This window comes from Grammomys surdaster, unplaced genomic scaffold, assembly GCF_004785775.1.
Source record: "Grammomys surdaster isolate TR1022 unplaced genomic scaffold, NIH_TR_1.0 187, whole genome shotgun sequence".
NCBI classification, from domain to species: domain Eukaryota; kingdom Metazoa; phylum Chordata; class Mammalia; order Rodentia; family Muridae; genus Grammomys; species Grammomys surdaster.
The window spans coordinates 8,312,716-8,333,615 of NW_021604632.1; the positions used below are offsets into that span (position 1 = coordinate 8,312,716).

Genomic DNA, 20,900 nt, shown 5'->3' on the forward strand with positions numbered 1-20,900 from the left:
ACGAGAAATGCCATTCACATAAGTCTGACACAGTTAAGTCAGAGATAACCTGTACGTATAAGTCATGTTAGAGGTCCTAGAGGACTAAATCTATGAACAAAATATCAGGCTAAAGTGGAATAATGGGAAAATAACGTTTTTCTCTTTAACATTCTGAGTGAATTTAAATATTAGTATGAAGAATGTACAATTTCTTACACATGAAATTCTGTAATAATCTGTTTTGTATTCATCTTATTACTAAAGCAAAAAAAAAAAAAGGTGTATTTAAACTATGTAAAACTATCTCCCACATGTATATACACAGGAACTTAAAGAAATTATAGTGTAATGATAATAGCAATTTACATGAGTGACTAGATTATGGGTTATTTACTTACTTTCTTCTATTTTTCCAAATACTTAAAATTCGTATGTATTGATCATAATAAAAATGAAAAATCTGATACTGAAGCACTCACTAAGAAAACTTGAATGACATGACAACTTATTTCATCAGGTAAGCCGTTTATATTTATTTATACTAATCAAGCTAATATTTTGAGAGTAAATCAAAATGATTCTTGTAAAACAAAGTATCTTATTTGGAACAAATGTTTGTTGAATGAGTTGCTATATATATATGTGTATACATATATATATCATATATAATATATGCTAATATATATGCATACACACACACACACACACACACACACACACACACACACACGAAAGACCACAAGGAATCAATTAATTCCTAAAATACTGAAAATGTTCCTGCTGGGTTTTTTTGGGGGTGGGGGTGGGGGTGGGGAATTCTTACCACATAGCCCAAACTGGTCTTGAACTCACTACAGTACAGGCTGATCTCCCTCTCACAAATCCATAGCCTCAGCTTCCCAAGTGCTAGGCTTACATGAGTTTACCACCCACCACGCCTGGCTCTGAAACTATATTCTAAAAATCTCTTTATTCTCTAAGTTTAAATGTAAAAGTGGGGAAATGTATATTTATATCTACAGACTTATAAAACAATGAAATCATCAACTAATTCTTAGAAAAGTAGTAATTCAATTTATAAATTGTTAAGGTAAGACAGCTTCAGAAAAACAAGGCAATAGTTCATTACATGGGGATTAGTTGATTTATTTTTGCAGGGCTGGTATCAAAGCCAGGGCTTCCTCACGTTAGCGGAGTCTTACATCTAAATGACAACTACCGCAGACAATGTATTGTGGCATATTCTACTTAGAAGTCTTAGAATGACATTCACGTTCTTTTGTGCTAGATATTCCTCCAGGTTTTCTGTCAAAAAAGTAATTTTAACTACAAAAAGGCCTAAAATGACTTCCATGTTCATAGGATATCATATCTAAACGTCTAGAACTTTAAAAGAAATAGGGCTGCTGATTCCCAGGACATTAGTGAAAAATTTAAGACTGGTATGGTCAGCAATACTGACATACAAAGAGGCCTTAAAAAAGATGTTTCCTTAATAAGCCCTAACTTTTTAGTTGTAAAAATAATCATCTTTCCGTTCATCATCAGTTCTCAAAACTTCAGGCATCACGAAGATAAATGAATTGCTATATGCACCACATCGCAAGTTCATTTAATAAGTATTTAGCATTATATAAACTTCAAATTGTGTCACATCATATTGAAGACTAAAACTTATCTCTCAATACATTTCAAAATTTCATGTCTCTAACATCTTTCTCATTGTTTAAAAAAAAGGCAATTAGCTAAAACTGAAGGTTGTTTAAGAATGTTGGATGTCCATATAATTTACATTTGTTTTCATCTTTTCCTCAATATATCTTATAAATTCAAATTTTAAACTTCTTTATCATTTCCATATACTATTGTTAAATAATTTTTCATTACCTAAGAAGATGGACATTTCTTCTGCTGCTTGATGGGAGTTTCTGCTTCATGAATTATTTCATGAAAGTTTTGTCTTGACCAATGTCATTATACTTTCCCTGGTAACCTCAAACCATTTCTAAGATATATCTATCATACAAAAGCAGAAGTAGAAAAGATGTAGGTCAAGAAATCTCTTTAATCAGCAACAGTAAATCACTGTTTGACTATCCCCAAGTCAAAACTTTACTGTTCTTAACTGGAAACTTTAATTACTATTTCAGTACAAATAGGAAAGTGCCTTCCACTGTAACTTTCCACTGTATACAGACCCTTTCCACTGCAGCCCGAATAAGCCCACATATATTTACTGCCATGCACACACCTTTCCAATCTGTACTATCAGTTACACTTCTTTATGTGACTTGGAGTGTCCAGCACATTTCAGAGTCTTAATATTCATTTTATCTTTGAATACATACTCCTTTCTAGAGTTCCAGAGTGTTAAGCTGTGACATATTAGGAAAGGCGGTATCTTGTTTTCTTTTGGAAATTGCCTAATCTAGACTTTTTGAAACTGTAAAGCATTTAAATTATTTAACTATAGCATTCTAAAGGAGTTTTAATGAAAGTATAAAGAAAAAGAGTAGGCTAAGTTTTTTCAAATTCATTTTCAGGTTAGACTATAAGGACATGAGTTTCATTATATGGTTTTATACATTTGAATATAGACTTGCTAATTTTAAAATGTATACAGGAAACATTTAAGTACACATTTAATCTTTATCATGATAAATGGAATACTGAATTGGACTTTTTAATGTAACAAATCAAAGATGTCATCACAAAGTACACCAATCTAAGCTTTCAGACTATTTCTTTTGTGACAGGAGGAAACTGCAAATGATCCTGGGTCATCTAAGGAGTCACACTTAGTACCTCCTCAAAAACTAACTCTCAAAATCTCATGAGCTAAATTTTATTGAATATATTGTAGAAAATTTTACTTTCAGAAGTCTAGCAACTAAATATTACAATTAAAATACTAAAGGAATCCTAAGCCAGGCAGTGATGGTGCACACCTTTAATCCCAGAACTCGGGAGGCAGAGGTAGGTGATCTCTGAGTTCGAGAGGCCAGCCTGGTCTACAAAGCAAGTTCCAGGACAGCCAGGGCTATACAGAGAAACCCTATCTCAAAAATATCAAAAACCAAAACAACAACAAAAAGAAACTCAAAAGAAAAAAACCCAAAAAACAAAAAACAAAAAAAGCCCCACAAAACCCAAAAAACTAAAGGAATCCTAAAGTATACTGTATTAATCTACTTATAGCATAGAATAGTGCACCAATGGCACAGATGGACAGAAAGCGCAAATGTGCATCACAATCCTGTTTCTTTATCCTTCAGATAAGAAACAGAATCACAGGAGAAAAAAAATAATTTTTTTTAAAAAGTCCTAAACTGGCAGACTGTATCAAAGAAAAAAAAAAGTTTCAAGCACATGAACCTAAATGAAAATTGAGTCATCTCTTTTGTTTTCTCGTTTTCATCAAGTAAAGATGAAAAACAAAAATAAAATGTAAAACTCTCTGAAAAACCTAAGGGAAGGCCCATGAGACAAACTGCTAGAAGAACAAATTGGCCTCTGGAGAACATTTAAGGTGTTTTAGCTAGCATCAATTATACTGTTCCTTATTTTGGCAGGTAAAAATATTTTAAAATTTTTTTTAAAATATAAGTTCATTTGGAGTTTGAGTTATTTCAAAACAGATTATCTTTTCTACAATACCTAACCATACACATAATAAAATTCCTTTGAATAATCTACTGCTATTTTTATATTATTTTTCTAGTAAAATTTGATCATTTTAAATTAAAATTCTTATGTTCTTCAAGGATAAAATTAGCATTTTTTTGCTTTATATGCAAACTTGAGCTGAGAATTAAGAAAATTTGGGAATGATTTACTTTTTTTGTTTTGCATTATGGTGATAGAACTTTAAAAAATGTGGATACCAACCCATTTCCAGCTTTTGAGTTGCCTTTGTTGTCCGTGGTAAGCTGAGAAAGCACATAGTGAGGTGCTTTGGCACTGTCGGCATCAAATATATCCATATTAGATTCTTCACAATCTCGTCGTTTGACCCCCGGCCTCTGCTTTGGATTTCGTTTTCGTGATTTACGAGGTACCTCAGTGTTATCATTGTAGGAACTGGTGCTCATGTTACTGAAGTTGGAGGGGGAATCCTCCATCCACATACTGCAGCTCTGCTCAGATTCCAATCCACACCCCTCATCCTGGCAGGACATCCGACTGTTATCCAGCAAGTCCTCAGGTGGTGGTGAGATGTACAAAACTGTGTGCCTCTTCGGGGTTGATGGATGCTGCTGAACTGTGTTACCGGTTAACTGCTTTTCACTTACCCCTCTGTTACTTACCCCCACGGCTGAGGAGCAGCTCTCCACTTGCATAGCCTTGCTGTCGGTGACTGAGGTAGAATAAATGGTAGGGCTGGAAGAGGTGGTAAAGGAGCTGCAAGCACCGCCCATGGAGGAAGAGGAGGGAGCTGAAGAAGCATCTGCAGTGTATAATCCAAGAGTAAATACACTATACATGTTTTCACCTACGCTGGCTAGCAGTCCCAATGAAAATATGATTTGTGAACTGATTGTTTTCCCCAAAATGAATAATTGGAATTTGGTTAAGTTTTAGAATATAAATGCTTTAAGCAATACAAAGCCTAGAAATAGAATTTTTGAAAAAATGCCCAAATAGCATTATTTTACTTTTGTTATAATTGATAGATTTTTTTAAAAATCTAATTTAGTGTTTTAAGCTGTAAAGCAAGAATAAAGCTTTTATTGCCTCAGCTGAATGTTCTGTTGAATTTTAATCATTTAAAGTAATACAGAAAACCCCAATATGAAACATATGTTTGTGGTCCACATTCAATGCCAATTAAATAATTCATTATAGAATTTGAAAAGTGGGACTGTGCTTAGCCACAAAATATTAAAATAAGTTTCTAACCTATGAAGCAGAGAACTACAGGTCATTTTTAATGCAGACACTCCCTGCTTCAGAGGCAAATCCTGGAATAAAAATATGAGAAAATAAATGAGAAAAGAGCTGCTGATTATTCCAGATACCAATTATAAAATGAAAAATAGAGAAAAATATAGATAATCAACTGAACTGGAGGCAAAATGGAACTGGTACCATCACTAGAACTGATTGTAAAATTCACGAGAATAAAGGTAGGAAAGGCTTGGTGTGGATCAGGCTTGCTTACAGGTTGGCCAACTGAGAATCTCAAAAGTTGGAAATAGCAGATCAAATCAAGTAACCAAAAATCCATCCTTTATGAATGAGTAAAAAGCAAAACCAGGGTGGACTACTAGATAGACTTTTCCTATAAAGTTCTCATGTGCTCAAAAATTGGCTATCCCTGTCCATTACTCTTTTTAAAAGGCCTGCTTAATTTTCTAGTATGGTAGTGAATAGTAAATCTTACTGTCCAAAGCCTAACAAAAAATTAGGCATGAAATTTTCTAGAACATCAGAATTCCTATAAAAAATATTTTAAATTAAATCATTTATCAAGCAGAAAAAAAGCAGATTTAAGTAAATCGCTGTAGACTAGACTGTACAGCAAACTAGCAGTAGCAGTAGCTGAGAACACTGCTACTTTAGTCCTCAAATGCATCACCTCAGCCACACAACACTGTTTAGGCTGGAAGTTATCTGTAATTTCACAAATATTATTTTATCATGTTCAAGATATAATGTACACATACGTAAAAATTGGTAATGCTTAAATTTAATTTGTATCTTCAACCATTTACGCCACAGTTTTGAAACTGAACAATAGAATTTTAAATTATTGAGATCACAATATTCATTGTCAATTATAGAGCTAAAATGTAAGAAAGTCTGTGTTTGGATAATAAAAAGCTGTGCTATAAATTAACTGAACCCAACTGAAAGCATGTATCAAAACATGTAAATTACTTGAAATAACAAAAAATTCTCATTGTTGCCAAGGTTGAAGGGCACAGTCATGTTAGCCACCCATAATGTGATCTCTATAAAGCCACACTCTAAATTTTTCTCCTAACTACCATAAGTCAAAGAACCTGAAGGAGTAGATAATACCAGTTCCACTTATTAGTTTGTATCCTTGTCAAATGCAGTAGCTGAAATTAGAAAATTCAGTCATTTTAAAACTGCATTCCAATTTAAAGAAAAATTTATTAATTTGTATCATGCATTAATGCAATGCTTTCTTAGTAAATAAATATTTTTAAAGATCTGTAAAAACTACAAAGTCTAGACGCTAATGTCAATGACAGTTTAGGAGCTGATTTGTAGCCACTTTGGGTTTAAACATAGCTTTTTCTTTTTTTTCCTTTTCTTTCTTCTTTCTTTTCTTTTAAATACTACAATGATCATTTTGGACAAAATAGGAAAGATATATCTAATGTTCCTCCATCTGTTCCAACTACTGGCCAAAATGAAACTAAAATTTGTGCTTGTGTGTGTACATTCTTGATTTTCAGAGAAATACTAGTAGATAGCATGCATTATTTGCAGTGGATAACACAGAGCATGCAGAATGAATGCTGTGAACTTGTATTTCTATAAAGTACTTCCTCAACCCCTCCTTTCTGAGTCTAAGTACCATGCACACGAGAATACAGAATATGAGCCACTTCAGGGATCCCTCCCTGCCAATGACAGTGAAAAAGTATATGTGCAAAGCCATAATGAAGTCAAGAACAAATTATATAGTTATGGTAGTTGATATATATTTATTTTGTTTGATCCAGGGTTCTTAGCTTATATCTCCTAGCAACTTCCTAAGTTGAACACAGCAATAAGTATCTGTGGCTAAAATTTTGGTCTTCTGCTTCATAGTGATAAAGGTAAAGGACAGGTTTTGTTTATTTATTTATTGGACATGATCTTTCTTATTTTTTGGTTTTAATTTATAACAAGCATATTTCAACCACCTGAGACTATTAATAAGGTAATTTGGGGAAAGTTGTTAAATAACACAAGATGGGGGGAAGGGGCTGGTTGTCACAAGAATCAACCATATCCTCAAAGGGTTAGCGTGTACAGCTCCATCCTCTCACTTCCAAGGAGCAGAGAAGCTGGAGTTTAGGTTGATAAACAACAGCCAATGTTTTAATCAATCATATCTATATAATGAAGTCTCCTTAAAATTTTTTTCTATATAAAAATTCAAACAAACTTAATTCAAGTATCTAGGAAGGTGAACAAAAACACCACATGCCAATAAAGGGGCACAGTCAAACTCCCACTGGAGGCTGAGGCTTCTAGATCTTGTCCTGTGTGTTACCTCATTGGTCTATTCATTTCTATGCTTTAATATACTATTTATTATGAACCAGTAAGTGTTTTCTGAGTTCTGTGAGTTGCTGTACTAGTAAAATAATTGAACTTAAGGAGGGGATCATGGGAAGTTTAATTATAAGGAGTCAGATGAACACTGCATTCTTATTAAGTTAAACTGGCAAATAAATACGGTTAGAGATTTAAAAAGGATTTTAGTCTTTAAAATGTGAAATGCTTAGACTGTATAGCATTAGAGCAGCAGTACCTAATACAGGTAAATTACTGAGAGTTTAGAGATAATTACTTGCCCTTTTCCCGAGAGAATGCTACAAGTCTTTCCTAATACATACCAGTGTGTCTCTGTGTGGGAGTGTGTGTGTGTGTGTATGACAATTATCTATTTATATTAACCCTAAATTTACTATGAAAAGAATTTCTTAATATTACTTCATTAGAATATAGAAACACTATCAAGGACATTTTCGATTTCTAAGCAGTAACCTGTCAATTTCAAGCATTCCCAGAAAAGTAATACAGAATTATTTCTGGGAATACTATAAATATACTTAAGTTACTTTTAAAGATCTTTCTGATCAAATCATATAATCACTCCAAAATAAAACACCAAAAAACAAATACCCCCCTCCCAAGAAACACCTTAATTGGCATTCTATTGAACTTAAGTGATAATAAATCCTGTGTGTGTGTGTGTGTGTGTGTGTGTGTGTGTGTGTGTGTGTACTGGGGGGGGGTTTGGGGGTGTGTGATGTGTTTGAAGCAGGTACTATGTATCTCTGGCTGGCCTGGAACTCAGAGAGACCTGTCTGCTCTGCCTCTTCAGTGGTGGGAATAAAGGATGTTTCACTGCCCTCCCACTGGTTGGTTTTCTGAGGCGGAGTCTTGCCATGTAGTCCAGGTTGGTCTTGGATTCATAGCACTCTTCTTGCCACCTTCTCCTGAGTGCTGAGACTGCAGGTGTGTACGACCATCCTGGCCTTTGATATTCATTTTTATTTGTAAGATCATGTGAATGAAATATGGTACCTATTTCCCTAACCTGTTTTCAGTGCAAAGTCTCTATTTTTTGTTTTTTTGTTTTTTGTTTTTTTCGAGACAGGGTTTCTCTGTATAGCCCTGGCTGTCCTGGAACTCACTCTGTAGACCACGCTGGCCTCGAACTCGGAAATCCGCCTGCCTCTGCCTCCCAAGTGCTGGGATTAAAGGTGTGCGCCACCACCGCCCAGCTGCAAAGTCTCTATTTTTAATCTGTCAGGAATGTTCAATTTCTGTTTAACTGCTGCATATTAAAAATACAGAAATCCCCAAATAAAAGTGTTTTAAAAAGAATTATTTTTATTTTAAGTGTATGGGTGTTTTGGATGTATGAATGTCATTGTACTAGGTGCCTGAAGTGCCTAAAGAGAGCATTGTGTTATGTGAAACTGGAGTTACAGATTGTTTCAAGCCACTGTGTGAATGCCAGGAATCAAACTCTAGTTCCCTAGAAGAACACTCTGCTTTTGTTTCTTTATAGAGAAAAATAGTTATAAGGTATTTCCATGATTAACTGTATCATTTTATTTGTTCCTTGAGTCTCTTACTCATCTTTTATAATGGAAGTTTTTCTGAAAATTATTTTCTCATCTAAGTAGCATGTAAACACATTTTTATTTTCTTTTATAAAATAACTATTTGAATTTAGCTTAATTTATATATGCTAACTATTTCCTACAACACTTTCTGTGACCACAAAGAATATCTCAAATAGGAAAACTGATTTACCAATCCATAAATTACTACTGAAAACTTCTAACATCAGAAGACTATATTAATTTTAAAATATAAAAATGAAGGGAATCTGGATATAGCAGTATATGCCTTTAATCTCAAAACTTGGGAGGCAGAGGTAGAGGCAGAAGCAGGTTGATCTCTGTGAGTTCAAGGACAGCCAGGGCGATGTAGAATGACTTTCAAAAAACAAAAAACAAAGAACAAAACAAAACAAAAAAAAGGGGGGGAAACAACATCATGCCTATAATTCTATTCTTTGAAAATCAAATGCCAGCCAGTGAACTGGATATATGGCTTATTTTTCTTAAAGTTAAGATTTATTTTGCTATATTTATTTACCTATTTACTTATGTATGTGTTATGTGTATGCTCACATGCCACTGTGTACATGTATAGACCACATGACAAATGGTGTGAGTTGGTTCTCTTTTCTGCCATGTGAGTTCCAGGACTCCAACTCAAGTTGTGAGGTGTGGTAGCAATTCCTCTACTTACTGAACCATCTCACTGACCCTGTATTGGCTTCTTTTAATTATTGATGAAGTACATTAAGATTATTGCTTAGTGGCAATGCAATGCCTACCACTCATGAGGCCCTAGATTCACTTCCCACTTCACTACTAAGAGAACTGACATATCACTAAAGCCCATTATGAATTTTCAAAGTACTTGGGATAAAAAGATTGTCAGATAATACGCCAAAACATACAAATATTAATTTGTTAAAAAAATAAATAAAAATTGAGCCAGAAGTGGTGGTGCATGCCTTTAGTCTCAGTGCTTGGGAGGCAAGGCAGGCAGATCTCTGTGAGTTTGAGGCCAGCCTGGTCTACAGAGTGAGTTCCAGGACAGCAAGGGCTACATAGTGAGTCTTTGTCTCAAAACACACACACTGGACTTTCCATTTCATCACATAGAGAAACCTATGGGTATTTTACATATTCCTTGCTTAAACTACACTTTAGGATAAAGGAGTTAGTTCTAGATGGGTAATGTCAACTACAAATTATTTAATGACCATAGTATTTTAGTGCTTAAAATGACAGTAAAAAGAGCTTATATTTTATTTGGATCTAATAACACTTAAAGAGAGTTCTGAAATCAGAACTATTCTTTAAGGTCCTCAAAACAAATAAACATGTTTTACTGATTTAAAACACATTTCATAAATGATACTTAACTAAGACCCTGAATTCAGATCTGACACTAGCAATTAAATACACATGTGTATTTATACATTTTAATTATCTGCAAGTCTTATCTACTATCTAAATTATCTAAAAGGTCACTATAGGAAAACCCATGAACTTCTGTAGTGCAATATGTGAGCCAATAGTGGAACAGAGAAGGAGGATACTGCCTACCCAGAAATACTCCTAAAAACCAACAAAGGCACTTGGTACAGTTTCTTATTGAGACTTGGCTGTTTTTCATGAGGAGTAATATTTGTCTTACTGGTAACAGCAAATTCAAAACTAAACGTTTTTTGTCTGATAAAAGTCATCATATAAGAACATATTTTCAGATCATAGAAGAAAGTCACTCAGAAAAAAATTTAGGAACAACATTTCTATTGCCAATAGACTGAAACGTGGAAGACACAAAGTGGCTGCAAACCTGCTTTGTCAACACCTTACATGCCAAACTTCATTGTCTACATTTCTTCTTATTCTAACACTAATGTAAAGTTTAAAACTTTACAAACAGATTTAGTTTTAATCAGTATCAATCCACTACTTAAAAACAAAACAAAAACAAAAAAAAGGAAGGAAGGAAGGAAGGAAGGAAGGAAGGAAGGAAGGAAGAAAGAAAGAAAGAAAGAAAGAAAGAAAGAAAGAAAGAAAGAAAGAAAGAAAAAAGACTTATGAAAAAGTCTGAAAACGAGACCGACCTAGACCCTGGGTGAGATTGGATGGGTCAAGTGTCTCTGGTATTATTTGTCTTCACTATTGACAGACACTGTCACACAACCCACCACACGATGCCTGTCTCTGAATGGCGGAGCTAGAATGCAAGTTAAGTGTATTAATAGAAAAACAACTAGCATCCCAGCATATAAAATAAGCAATCCAGATTACAAAAAAAACAGAAACAAAAAATTGTAGGATTGATCAATTTACATGTTTAAAACAGTTTCAATTTCCTGAATGTACTTTTCCCACCCAAAATAAATTTACATGCTATAATAATCAATGTAAGATAAACTTTAAAAATTTAATTATTAACATCAGATAAATGCATGTAAGAAAATTTTTTACTCAAAACTTTAGTTAACTCATATTCACCAATTTACTTTACTGTTTATAAATGCAATCTAATCCATAAGCCAGAATACTCTCTTTTGTATTTGTTTTATTGCTGTTTTTTTAATTTTAGGCTGTGACTTTGCCCAAATATTAAGAAGTAGGAGGGGACAAATTCTGAACAAAGGACAAACAACCCCTCCCCCAAAATCCCTATCTTTAATATCTCTGTCACATTAATGGCCACATACTTCCTTATATACCCCTTTATAAAGTAACCAACTTTGTGTGGTGGTCGATTCTTATAATCCCAGCATTACAGAGGCTGAGGCAGGAGGATTGCTATGAGTAAACTGGGCTACAGAGTGAGTTCTAGGTCAGCCTGATATAGTGTGAAAGGGTCCCAACAAAAAACTGGAGTTCAGAGTTCAAGAGACAAAGGCCTGCAGACCTCTGTGAGTACAAGGCTAACCTAAGATCCATAGTAAGACTCCATCTCAAAAATTAATGCCGAGGGACTGAAGAAATGGCTCGGTGGTTAAAAGCACTAATCGTTCTTCCAGAGGTCCTGAGTTCAATTCCCAGCAACCACATGGTGGCTCATAACCATCTGTAATGGGATCTGATGCCCTCTTCTGGTGTGTCTGAAGACAGCTATGGTGTACTCAACTCATTAAATAATTAAAAAAATAATACTAGAACAGAGACTGCTAGTTCTGTGAATAAAACAGTTTAAAGACATTTTAACTGTTCAGTCAACTTTGCAAAACTACCATATTTTTTAAAAGAGATGGATGTCTTATTGTAGCCCAGGCTAGCCTCGAACTCATTGTGTACTAAGGGTGACCTTGAATTTCTAATCCTGACATCCACCTCCAAAATTGTGGGATTACAGGAATATGACACTATGCCCAGTTTATTCGGTATAGGGGATTAAACTCAGGGCCTGGAGCATGGTAAATAACCCCTCTACTGAACTAAAATATAAAAAGAGCCTTGAAATAAATTTGAGTTATCAGTAAATATCTGCACCTAGTATATATAATTTGTTCATGTATCTATATCAAGTTGAGTTAAAAAATTCTCTTCAGTCTATCTTGGATATGAGTGAAAAAAGCTTAAGAAACTCTGTCCCAGCATCAAGAAAGACAAAAGGTAATTGGAGTTAGAAAAGTTGAGATGTAATTACATTCAATGATATACACATTGCTCAATACAACTCTAACATTTTTTTCTACCTTTTTCCACTGTTCTGTTTTCCTTATTTTTAGTACCGAATACTGCTCTCAGATCCACATGTATGCTAGGTATAAACTGGGCCACTGAGTCCCATGTCAGCTCTTGTTCTTACTGTTTAACAGTCTTACATGTAAGCTGGCCTTGAATTTGAGATGCTCCTGTCTCTGACTCCCAATTAGAGGTTTATGCCAGGATGTCGGATGGACGGCTGATTAAACGAATTCCCTTCCCCCGCTCCCCAACCCCCAAGACAGAATCTCTCCGTGTTGACCAGGCTAGCCTCAAAGATCCATAAAGATATGCCTCACCACTGCCCAAATTACTATGGTTTTAATTTAGATAACTAATAGGTCTAAAGTGAATTAAAGCATAGCTGTTCTCTAGTTATAGACCTTTGATTTTCTACTGTCCTGTCTTATAACAAAGGTAACACTCACTCAACAGGTTGCTTCAATGTAGAAAATATGTGTTAGCTACTTGAAATTTCCATAGCATAGAATTCAAAGCACTATCTAGTAAGGTTCTTTTAAAAGTTTATATTGTAGACACTATATAAAGTTATAAACTTAAATTACACACACTCTGGCCCTTTCCATGACACTGTCTAATCAGATGAGATAGAGGATTGTGTGCATTCAAAACTCTGCTTCAATAGTTCCCCACCATGGCTGAGGAAGGCAGTGCGGCTGCAGATGTGATGGATGTCAGCATTGCTTCATCAGAGGAGCTGAAGACTGTCCTCACAAGAGCATGATCTGTCAAAGCCTTTAAAGCCTTAGACAAGAGCCAAAGCCCACCTCTGTGTGCTAACATACAACTGTGATGAACCTATGCATGTCAAGTTGGTGGAGGTCCTTTATGCTTAGAACCAAATAAACCTAATTAAAGGTTGATGTCAAGAAACTTGGGGAATGGGTAGGCCTCTTCAAAACTGATCAAGAGTAAAAACCCATAAAGTGGTTGGTTGAAGTTGTGTAGGGCTTAAGAATTTCACAAGCCAAGGATGTCAGAGAGAATGTCAATACAAATAAATAAATAAATAAATAAATAAATAAATAAATAAATAAGTAGTAACAACAACAAAAAATCCCTTTGGCCTCTGCTAAGGACTGTATACGTATGATGTACTGGGAGGGGAGGTACATTCACCATGTGGGAGTGTATGGAGAGCAGCACTGACATCAGGATTATCTTCCTCAATCATTTCACTCACCTAATTACTTTTCTGAGACTTAAAAAAAAAAACAAAACCGAACCTGAAATTTGCTGTTTTTGACTATACTGGCTGGACATGGAGCCTCTGAGAAATCCACATGTCTCTGCACATCCCAGGGCCAGGGCTATAGAAACGTTCCACTGTACCATGGGTTCTGCAAATCTGAACTCAGGTCTTCAAGGACTTTACCATCTCCCTGGGCCCCAACAGATTCTACTGTGTATGTTTTATGAGTGTCGCTACCTATACATGTTTTAAAAAGCTGCCTTAGGTATTAGTATGCTGAGACTATATTGCTTCTAAAAAAGACAAACTTGTAATTCCAGAACTTGTGAGGCCTCTGTCATAGCTATTTATAGAGCCTGGAACACTGTTTTAAAAAAGTTTTTATTTCTGAATCTATCATTCATTGACATTGTGAACTTCAAATTCTTAACTATTTTCCCAAGAGAATTCTTAAAAATACACAGGTGGACAAATTTCAAACCAATAAAAGGTTCTGACCTTGTCTTCGTATACAAGAGAAACTGTGCCTCCTGCCCTCATTTTTCCTCTATCCTAACCTTGGGACTTGCAGAGCAGAAACAGTACGTAAAGCTGTAATAGTATAAAAACCAAAATCCTAACAGTTTAAGGGGCTGAGAAACATCCTGTTACCCGGGATTCTGGATTCTGGATCAGCAGCATCACGGTTATTCACACCCTCAGCAATAATGCGAGGCAGAGGCCGGGGCTACATTGGTGAATTTGAGAAACGCATTTTCAATAATTAAATAACTAAGAATGTCATGAACATATATATTCCCAGTCTCTAATTTTTTTTTAAATAAATAAATAAAAAATTTAAACTGATTTAAAATTTGTGACACAAACCTTTATGGCAGAACTAGAAGTCTGTTCCCACCAGGCCCTCATACCTGATAGCAGCCAATCCAGCTCCTTCAAAACTCTGAAGAATTAACTATATCAAAAGTCATCATTTTTATGCATTTCACATGTAAACATCAAATGCTACAGATTTTTGTTTTTAAAAATCAGATACTTAAATTAATGTGCATTTCCTTAGCTATCAAGCTTTTGGCCAGAAGCCAAACTTGGTAAAATACTCCCAGTTTTTCTTTTTGATAGTTTATCACCAAGGCTATAAATCTGATAGATAAAAATGTGACTCCAATGATACAAATTGATGTCCTTACAATCATTACTCTGAAACTTAAACTCTTATCTGTGAGAGTATATAATAAAGGAGTTTTTTCTATTAATAAGACATTGGAAAAGAGAATAAACTATGTTGGTACTAAAAAAGTAGATATGTAAATTAAAAGATTAGTAATTACTAGGATCACAGAAACTTTCTGTGAGAAGAAAACTTTAAAAGTTGCCTTTTTACTTTCTTTACTATGTTTATAATGTCAATGATTTCAGATAATAAGACTTTGGGATGCAGGTGTGCTTGGTGGCAGAGCACCTGCCTATCATACATGAGCCGTAAGTTCAATCCTCAAAGCCACAAATATAAATACACTTATGTACACATATAGATAGCTTTAGAATATTTCCTTTGGTCAAATTTTCTATTTTCATGTTTCAACTCATAGTTTTTAATCTAATTTACCTGTAAAGACTTTCTCAACTACACAGAAAGGGCAAAACTTTTCGTTAGTGACCCCAAATCAAGGACTTTAAATATTTATACATAAGAATTTCTGAAACAAGTGGTATTATTTAAAGGGAAGTGTTCTTTTTCTAAACTTAGCTATGATTTTTTATTCAGCTTTTAAAAGGAACTGGATCTACTGTAAACAGATGTTAAAAAGTACAGAAGAAACAGACTTGTAGTTCTATGCAGATTCAACATGTCCTTACAGAAACAATCTCAAGATACAAAAGGAATCAGTTAGTCAATTTCTATATGTGGATTTAAAGTGAAACAATACTTCTTAAAAATTTTTTTTCTATTTTATTATATGAGTCAGTCTTTAAAAACTAGATTTAAAGCTCCAAATTCCCCAAAAATATTCAGAGCCATTTTAGAATCTGATAGATAAGAGGTAAACCAGATTATCTTATCAATTTGATTATAAAAAGCTCACTAACTCACAGTTAAATCCACAGAAGCTGTTAGAAAATGTCTGGCCACACATGAACAGTGAGGAGGGCCAATATTTCTTTGTTGTGTTTAAAGTTTTCCTGCCCACAAGCAAGAAGGCTTCATACTGCACTCTTCATTGTGTTAATGGCATAAAGATTAATGTATATAAGAAATTAAACACTTACAGCTAGAGTACAGTACCAATACTGTCATTTAGACTACAGCCTTCTTCTTTTGATTTCTCTTGGTGAAATGAAAAGAACTTACTGGAAATGATGTTTTGATGGACTTTAAATACCATTTTAAAAGATGATAAGTATCATGAGGCAAGAAATCTTTATAGGACAGATAAAACTTCAGAAAATAGACATAATGTATTTATTTTTCTAAAGCAAATACATTTAGTAACCTATAATCCCAACTTTAAAAACAAGGCACTATAGTTGGGCAATCTATTATTGTGAAAAGCATTCACACTAAATTATTACTAATCAAGACTTTTTTATTAGTTTGTCAATTTTTTATTATAATTCAAAGTAAAAGTTTGAACCAATTTAATGTATTTACAAAGTGTATGATTTGAGAGCTGAGTGAAAATAAGCTTAATAAATTTCAAACATTATTTAATATATTTCATTATTATAACAGACTACAAAAGAATGTATTTCATAAAGATTATATTCAACTTGGCCACTATTTTTCATTAATTTAAAATAAGTATCAGGCTGTGTGTGTGTGTTATATCAATATATAGCTCTGGTTATGCCACATTTATTTTTTTTAATTGTAGGGAAAAGGTTATAGTTACATACTATAAAGAGAAGAGAAACTTGAGAACTTGAGTCCTTTTTTAGATCATATAACATTTTTCCCTTTGGGCAAGTCTTTAAAAATATTTGTTAAGGGCTGGAGAAACTATAGCGGTTAAGAGTACTGGCTGCTCTTCTAGAGGTCCTGAGTTCAGTTCCCAGCAACCACATGGTGGCTCACAACCATCTGTAATGGGATCTGATGCCCTCTTCTAGTGTGTCTGAAGACAGCTACAGTGTACTCATATACATAAAATAAGTAAATAATTCTTTTTAAAAAATTTAAATAAAAGGTCAAATATAATTTTCTAGCCATAGCTTGGTGTTTATCTTTTTTATGTGCACTCAACAAGGTCACTTTAAACTGGGTCTCATATTTGAAGACAAGGTCCACTTTAAAAGACAGCATTTACAAATGGACCAAAACTTAAGATACATATATATAAAAATATGTAAGCATGTATATTTTTTAAAAACCACTGAAAACCTTTCAATGTAAAGGGTAAAGTCTTTAAACCCATCTGAAACCCTCAAATCATACTCTTTTTGATATGAACTTTGCCAATACTGTTCATGTTGGCCAGATAGTACCCTAGTTTTCATTAATAAAGTAAAATGAAATGCATACCAGCAGCAACTACAGCTGGAGGAGGCGAGCCTGCCTCACCACCGCTTGTCTGACTCATTGATGCTACAGATGTTTCTCTAGGTGGAGGTAACTGTAACTCCTTTGGGAGAAGATCATAGACAGATTCTGTAGGGAGGAAAAAATTTTTGAAGGAAAGTCAGTCAATAACATGTTCAAAAAATGAGTATGGTTTTTTTTTTTTGAGAATTTTATTTTCACAAAAATAACTGCATCATGAAGGTGTGAATACCTATTAGCAAGTATTTGTTCTTTTGTTATATAACCATTTTTTAAAATTAATTTATTGTCTCACATCCTGGCCGCAGTTTCCCCTCCTCCCTCTGCCTCCCACCTTCTTCCCTATCTGCGCCCTCATCCCCTCCATCAGAGGTCTGCACAGGAGCTATAACACTAGAGGGCGCTAAATAACAACACTGTTATGGCTTGCTTGCAGCCACCTCACTGCTGTCAAACACCAAAGCTCAGCACACAAAGTGCTTCGCCTTAGCTACTTAAGATTTCTATCAAGATAAAGACAAAAGGTACCAGGTACCAGATGACTGGTACCAGGGCACAAGAAAGAAAATCAGCAGAACAGGGAGCATATTCAGAGGACTTAGAATTTGCTGTAAGAACCCAGACTAACTGGAAAAGAAGAAGGAATGAAATCAGCATTTTCAGGTACTCAAAATAATGTCTCTAGTTACAAAGGCAACAATGTTGTTCTACAAATTTTAATCGATCCACTTTTGTTACTGATTATTTCTGGGTCAATTCACTTCTTTATTCTTCAATGCTGCTGTGAAGGGGTTGAAGAACTTTCACCACAGTGCATATCAAGTTCAAAATAGAAAGCCTACCCTGAGGCATACACAGAAAGAGGGGAAGAAAAATTGTGGTTTTGATTGTTCGTTTATTGAGACAGTATTGCTCTACATAGCCCTGGCTATCATGGAACTCACTATGTAGATCATGGTAACCTTGAATTCACAGAGGTCCATTTGCCTCTGTCTTTCAAGTGCTGGGACCACCATGCCTGCTGAAATTCTGGTTTGTAAAATGGTGTGTGTGTGTATGTGTACTTCTGAATGAGCCTAAGTGTGTGTGTGTGTGTGTGTGTGTGTGTGTGCTATGTGCATACAAGAGCCCACCAAAGTCATAAGAGGGCATTGGGATTCCCTAGAACTAGAGTTACAGATGGTATGAGCCACCTTGTGGGTACTGTGACCTGAACTCAGGTCCTTGCAAGGAGAACATTTGTAATTTACAAGTGCACTTCCTTCCCCTTCCTAGGTGGGCATTCTGTACCCTAAGTACCACTGTCTACAGCTTTAGTTGGTTATTACTCTTTTCAGAAAAAGACAAGTCTCCAAGCCCCATATCCCCCTCTCTAGTTGGTAACAGCTGGATAACAACAGATTAGCCAAGCAGTAGTAGTGACTGTGGGGTCACACACTTTAAGTCCAGTCCTCGGGAGGCAGAGGCAGGTGGATCTCTGAGTACAAGGCCGGCCAGGTCTACAGAACAAGTTCCAGAACAGCCAGGCCCACAGAGACCCTGCTTTGAAAAAGAAACAAATAAATAAGTGACGAAGCAAGGCGGTAATGGTGTTAAAAATCTAGGACAGTAGAGTTTTCCTGATAAGAAACATGAAGACAGGACAAAGGAACAACAATAACAAACTAGACTCATTTGTGTTCTTTTCAGGAGATCATATTGAATAAATACACATAATAAGAATTGTGAGGATGGAGCATAGCCCACAGATGCAGTTAAAATAGGAAGATCTGTTCTTAAGAACTAGATTATTCCTCTTTGGATTATTAGTCTCCACTTTGACTTACTGACCTCGGGAATTCAACTGTTTGGGGGTTAGATGAAACTTCAAAATTGTCAGAAAGTTCATTTCCTTTGTAATTTTTCTCAAAAATCTCTGACTTACTTTCAGGTAATCAAGTTGAACAGAACTAATATTGACTTATGTCTATGAAAAAATGAAAAAGGAAATTTAAAAAAGCACAGTTTCTGTGAAGTGTTTCTGGCTAGAAAGGGATGCACACATACATGCACACACACAAGTATTTTTGTTTAATTGTCAAGCAAGCAACTAAATAGAACACTTGTAGAAGAAAGGATGAAAAAGCAGGGAACTCTCTGAATTAAGTGTCACCCTGGTCTGTATAGCAAGTTCAAGACAGCCAGGGTTGCAAAGTGAGAATCTGTCTTAAAACAAGGTCTCTCTGTTGTGTAGTTCTTGCTATCCTAGAACTGGCTATATAGACAAGTATGGCCTTGACCTCATCGAAATCCATCTGCCTCTGCCTCCTGAGTGCTGGGATTAAAGGTGTATACTACCATATCAAGCAAACATGAGACTTTGTGTTGAGAATACTTAAAAAATATGACCAAGAGAGATGCCTCAATGGGTAAGAGCACTGGCTGTTTTTACAGAGGACCAGGGTTCAATTTCCAGCACCCCATGGCAGATCACAACAGTCTATAACTCCAGTTCCAGAGGACACAATGCTCTCTTCTGGCTTCTTCAGGAACCAGGGCACATGTGTTCCTGAAGACATACATGAAGGCAAAAAACCCATACACATAAAAATTTTAATGTAGCAAAGCAAAGCTAGGCAATGATGGCACACCCCTTTAATCCCAGCACTCAGGAAGCAGAGGCAGACAAAGCTCTATGACTTTAAGGCTGGCCTGATCTACAGGGCTAGTCTAAGATAGCCAAGGCTACAGAGAACCTGCCTTGAAAAACAACCAAAAACAAAACAAAACAAAACTCTTTCCCCAAAGCAACAAAGCATAAATTAATGCCTCAAGCAGGTACTATTATACAAATAATATAAGTTCTCATAGTAGAAGTTCTTTGGTTATCAGGTATAAACACTGGCATGCCATCTCAAAAGCCCAATTATCAGGTATAGATACCACACTGAAAAAAATCTACTTGTAAACCCTTTCACTTTGTTAAAATACGAAAACAAAAAAACACCTACCATCCTTATAAATATGAAACTACCATTGAGCATAGAAAGTTTCCTTAACACGCCCCCCTTCAGAAAATGCTTAGGAAATATTTCTCTTACTCTTTTCTTTCCCTCCTCCATTCACTGCCTCAGTAAGCAGGTGACGCTCCATGCTAAGGTTTCATATCAGACACTCTGACAAAGTCTTAACATCTCCAGTGTGCCAACACTGTTCTACACTGAAGAGTTAGCATTCATTTTGTTTAAAAAACAAGAAACACTTCACCCTTGACAGTCATCATATTTGGCAGCTCCACTGGAAAAAACGTACTGGCTGCAGGTCCACTGGATATTCTGTTTCTCAAAGATTATAGAGTCCAAGAATAACTGGTAGGTGATACTCTGTTTTAACAATTTTTTCTCAGTTTTGAAGTATAAGGCAACTTACTAATTTGCTATCAAATATGTATTTATTCATATTAATTTCCAGATTGTATTGTTTTCCCCAAACATACTAGTGTCAATCCCCAAGGCAGTATAAACCTGGCCTGGTGACACTCCCACAATTTCAGCACTTTGGAAGTAGAAGCAGGAGATTCAGGAGTTCAAGGTCATCCTTGGCTACTCAGGGAGTTCAAAAGCCAGCCTAGACTAGAAAATTGTGCCAAAAAACCAAGGAAGGAAGGAAGGGA

The 20,900-nt window shown here is 35.3% G+C and overlaps 1 protein-coding gene across 6 annotated transcripts in view; it reads right to left on the reverse strand.

Annotated features, from left to right (window-relative positions):
• Nfat5 (nuclear factor of activated T cells 5) overlaps positions 1–20,900 on the reverse strand; it is a 77,751-nt gene that overhangs the window by 25,165 nt on the left and 31,686 nt on the right. For 2 of the 6 annotated variants that reach the window (XM_028768547.1, XM_028768548.1), the window contains 2 exons: positions 17,231–17,356; positions 3,871–4,429 (listed from right to left, as the gene is read on the reverse strand). In XM_028768547.1, coding sequence (XP_028624380.1) covers positions 3,871–4,429; positions 17,231–17,356 — 685 coding nt within the window. Of the gene's footprint in view, positions 1–3,870; positions 4,430–4,881; positions 4,944–10,894; positions 10,916–17,230; positions 17,357–20,900 lie in introns of those variants that run through there. The other 4 variants (XM_028768550.1, XM_028768552.1, XM_028768553.1 and 1 more) reach the window with 4 other exon arrangements.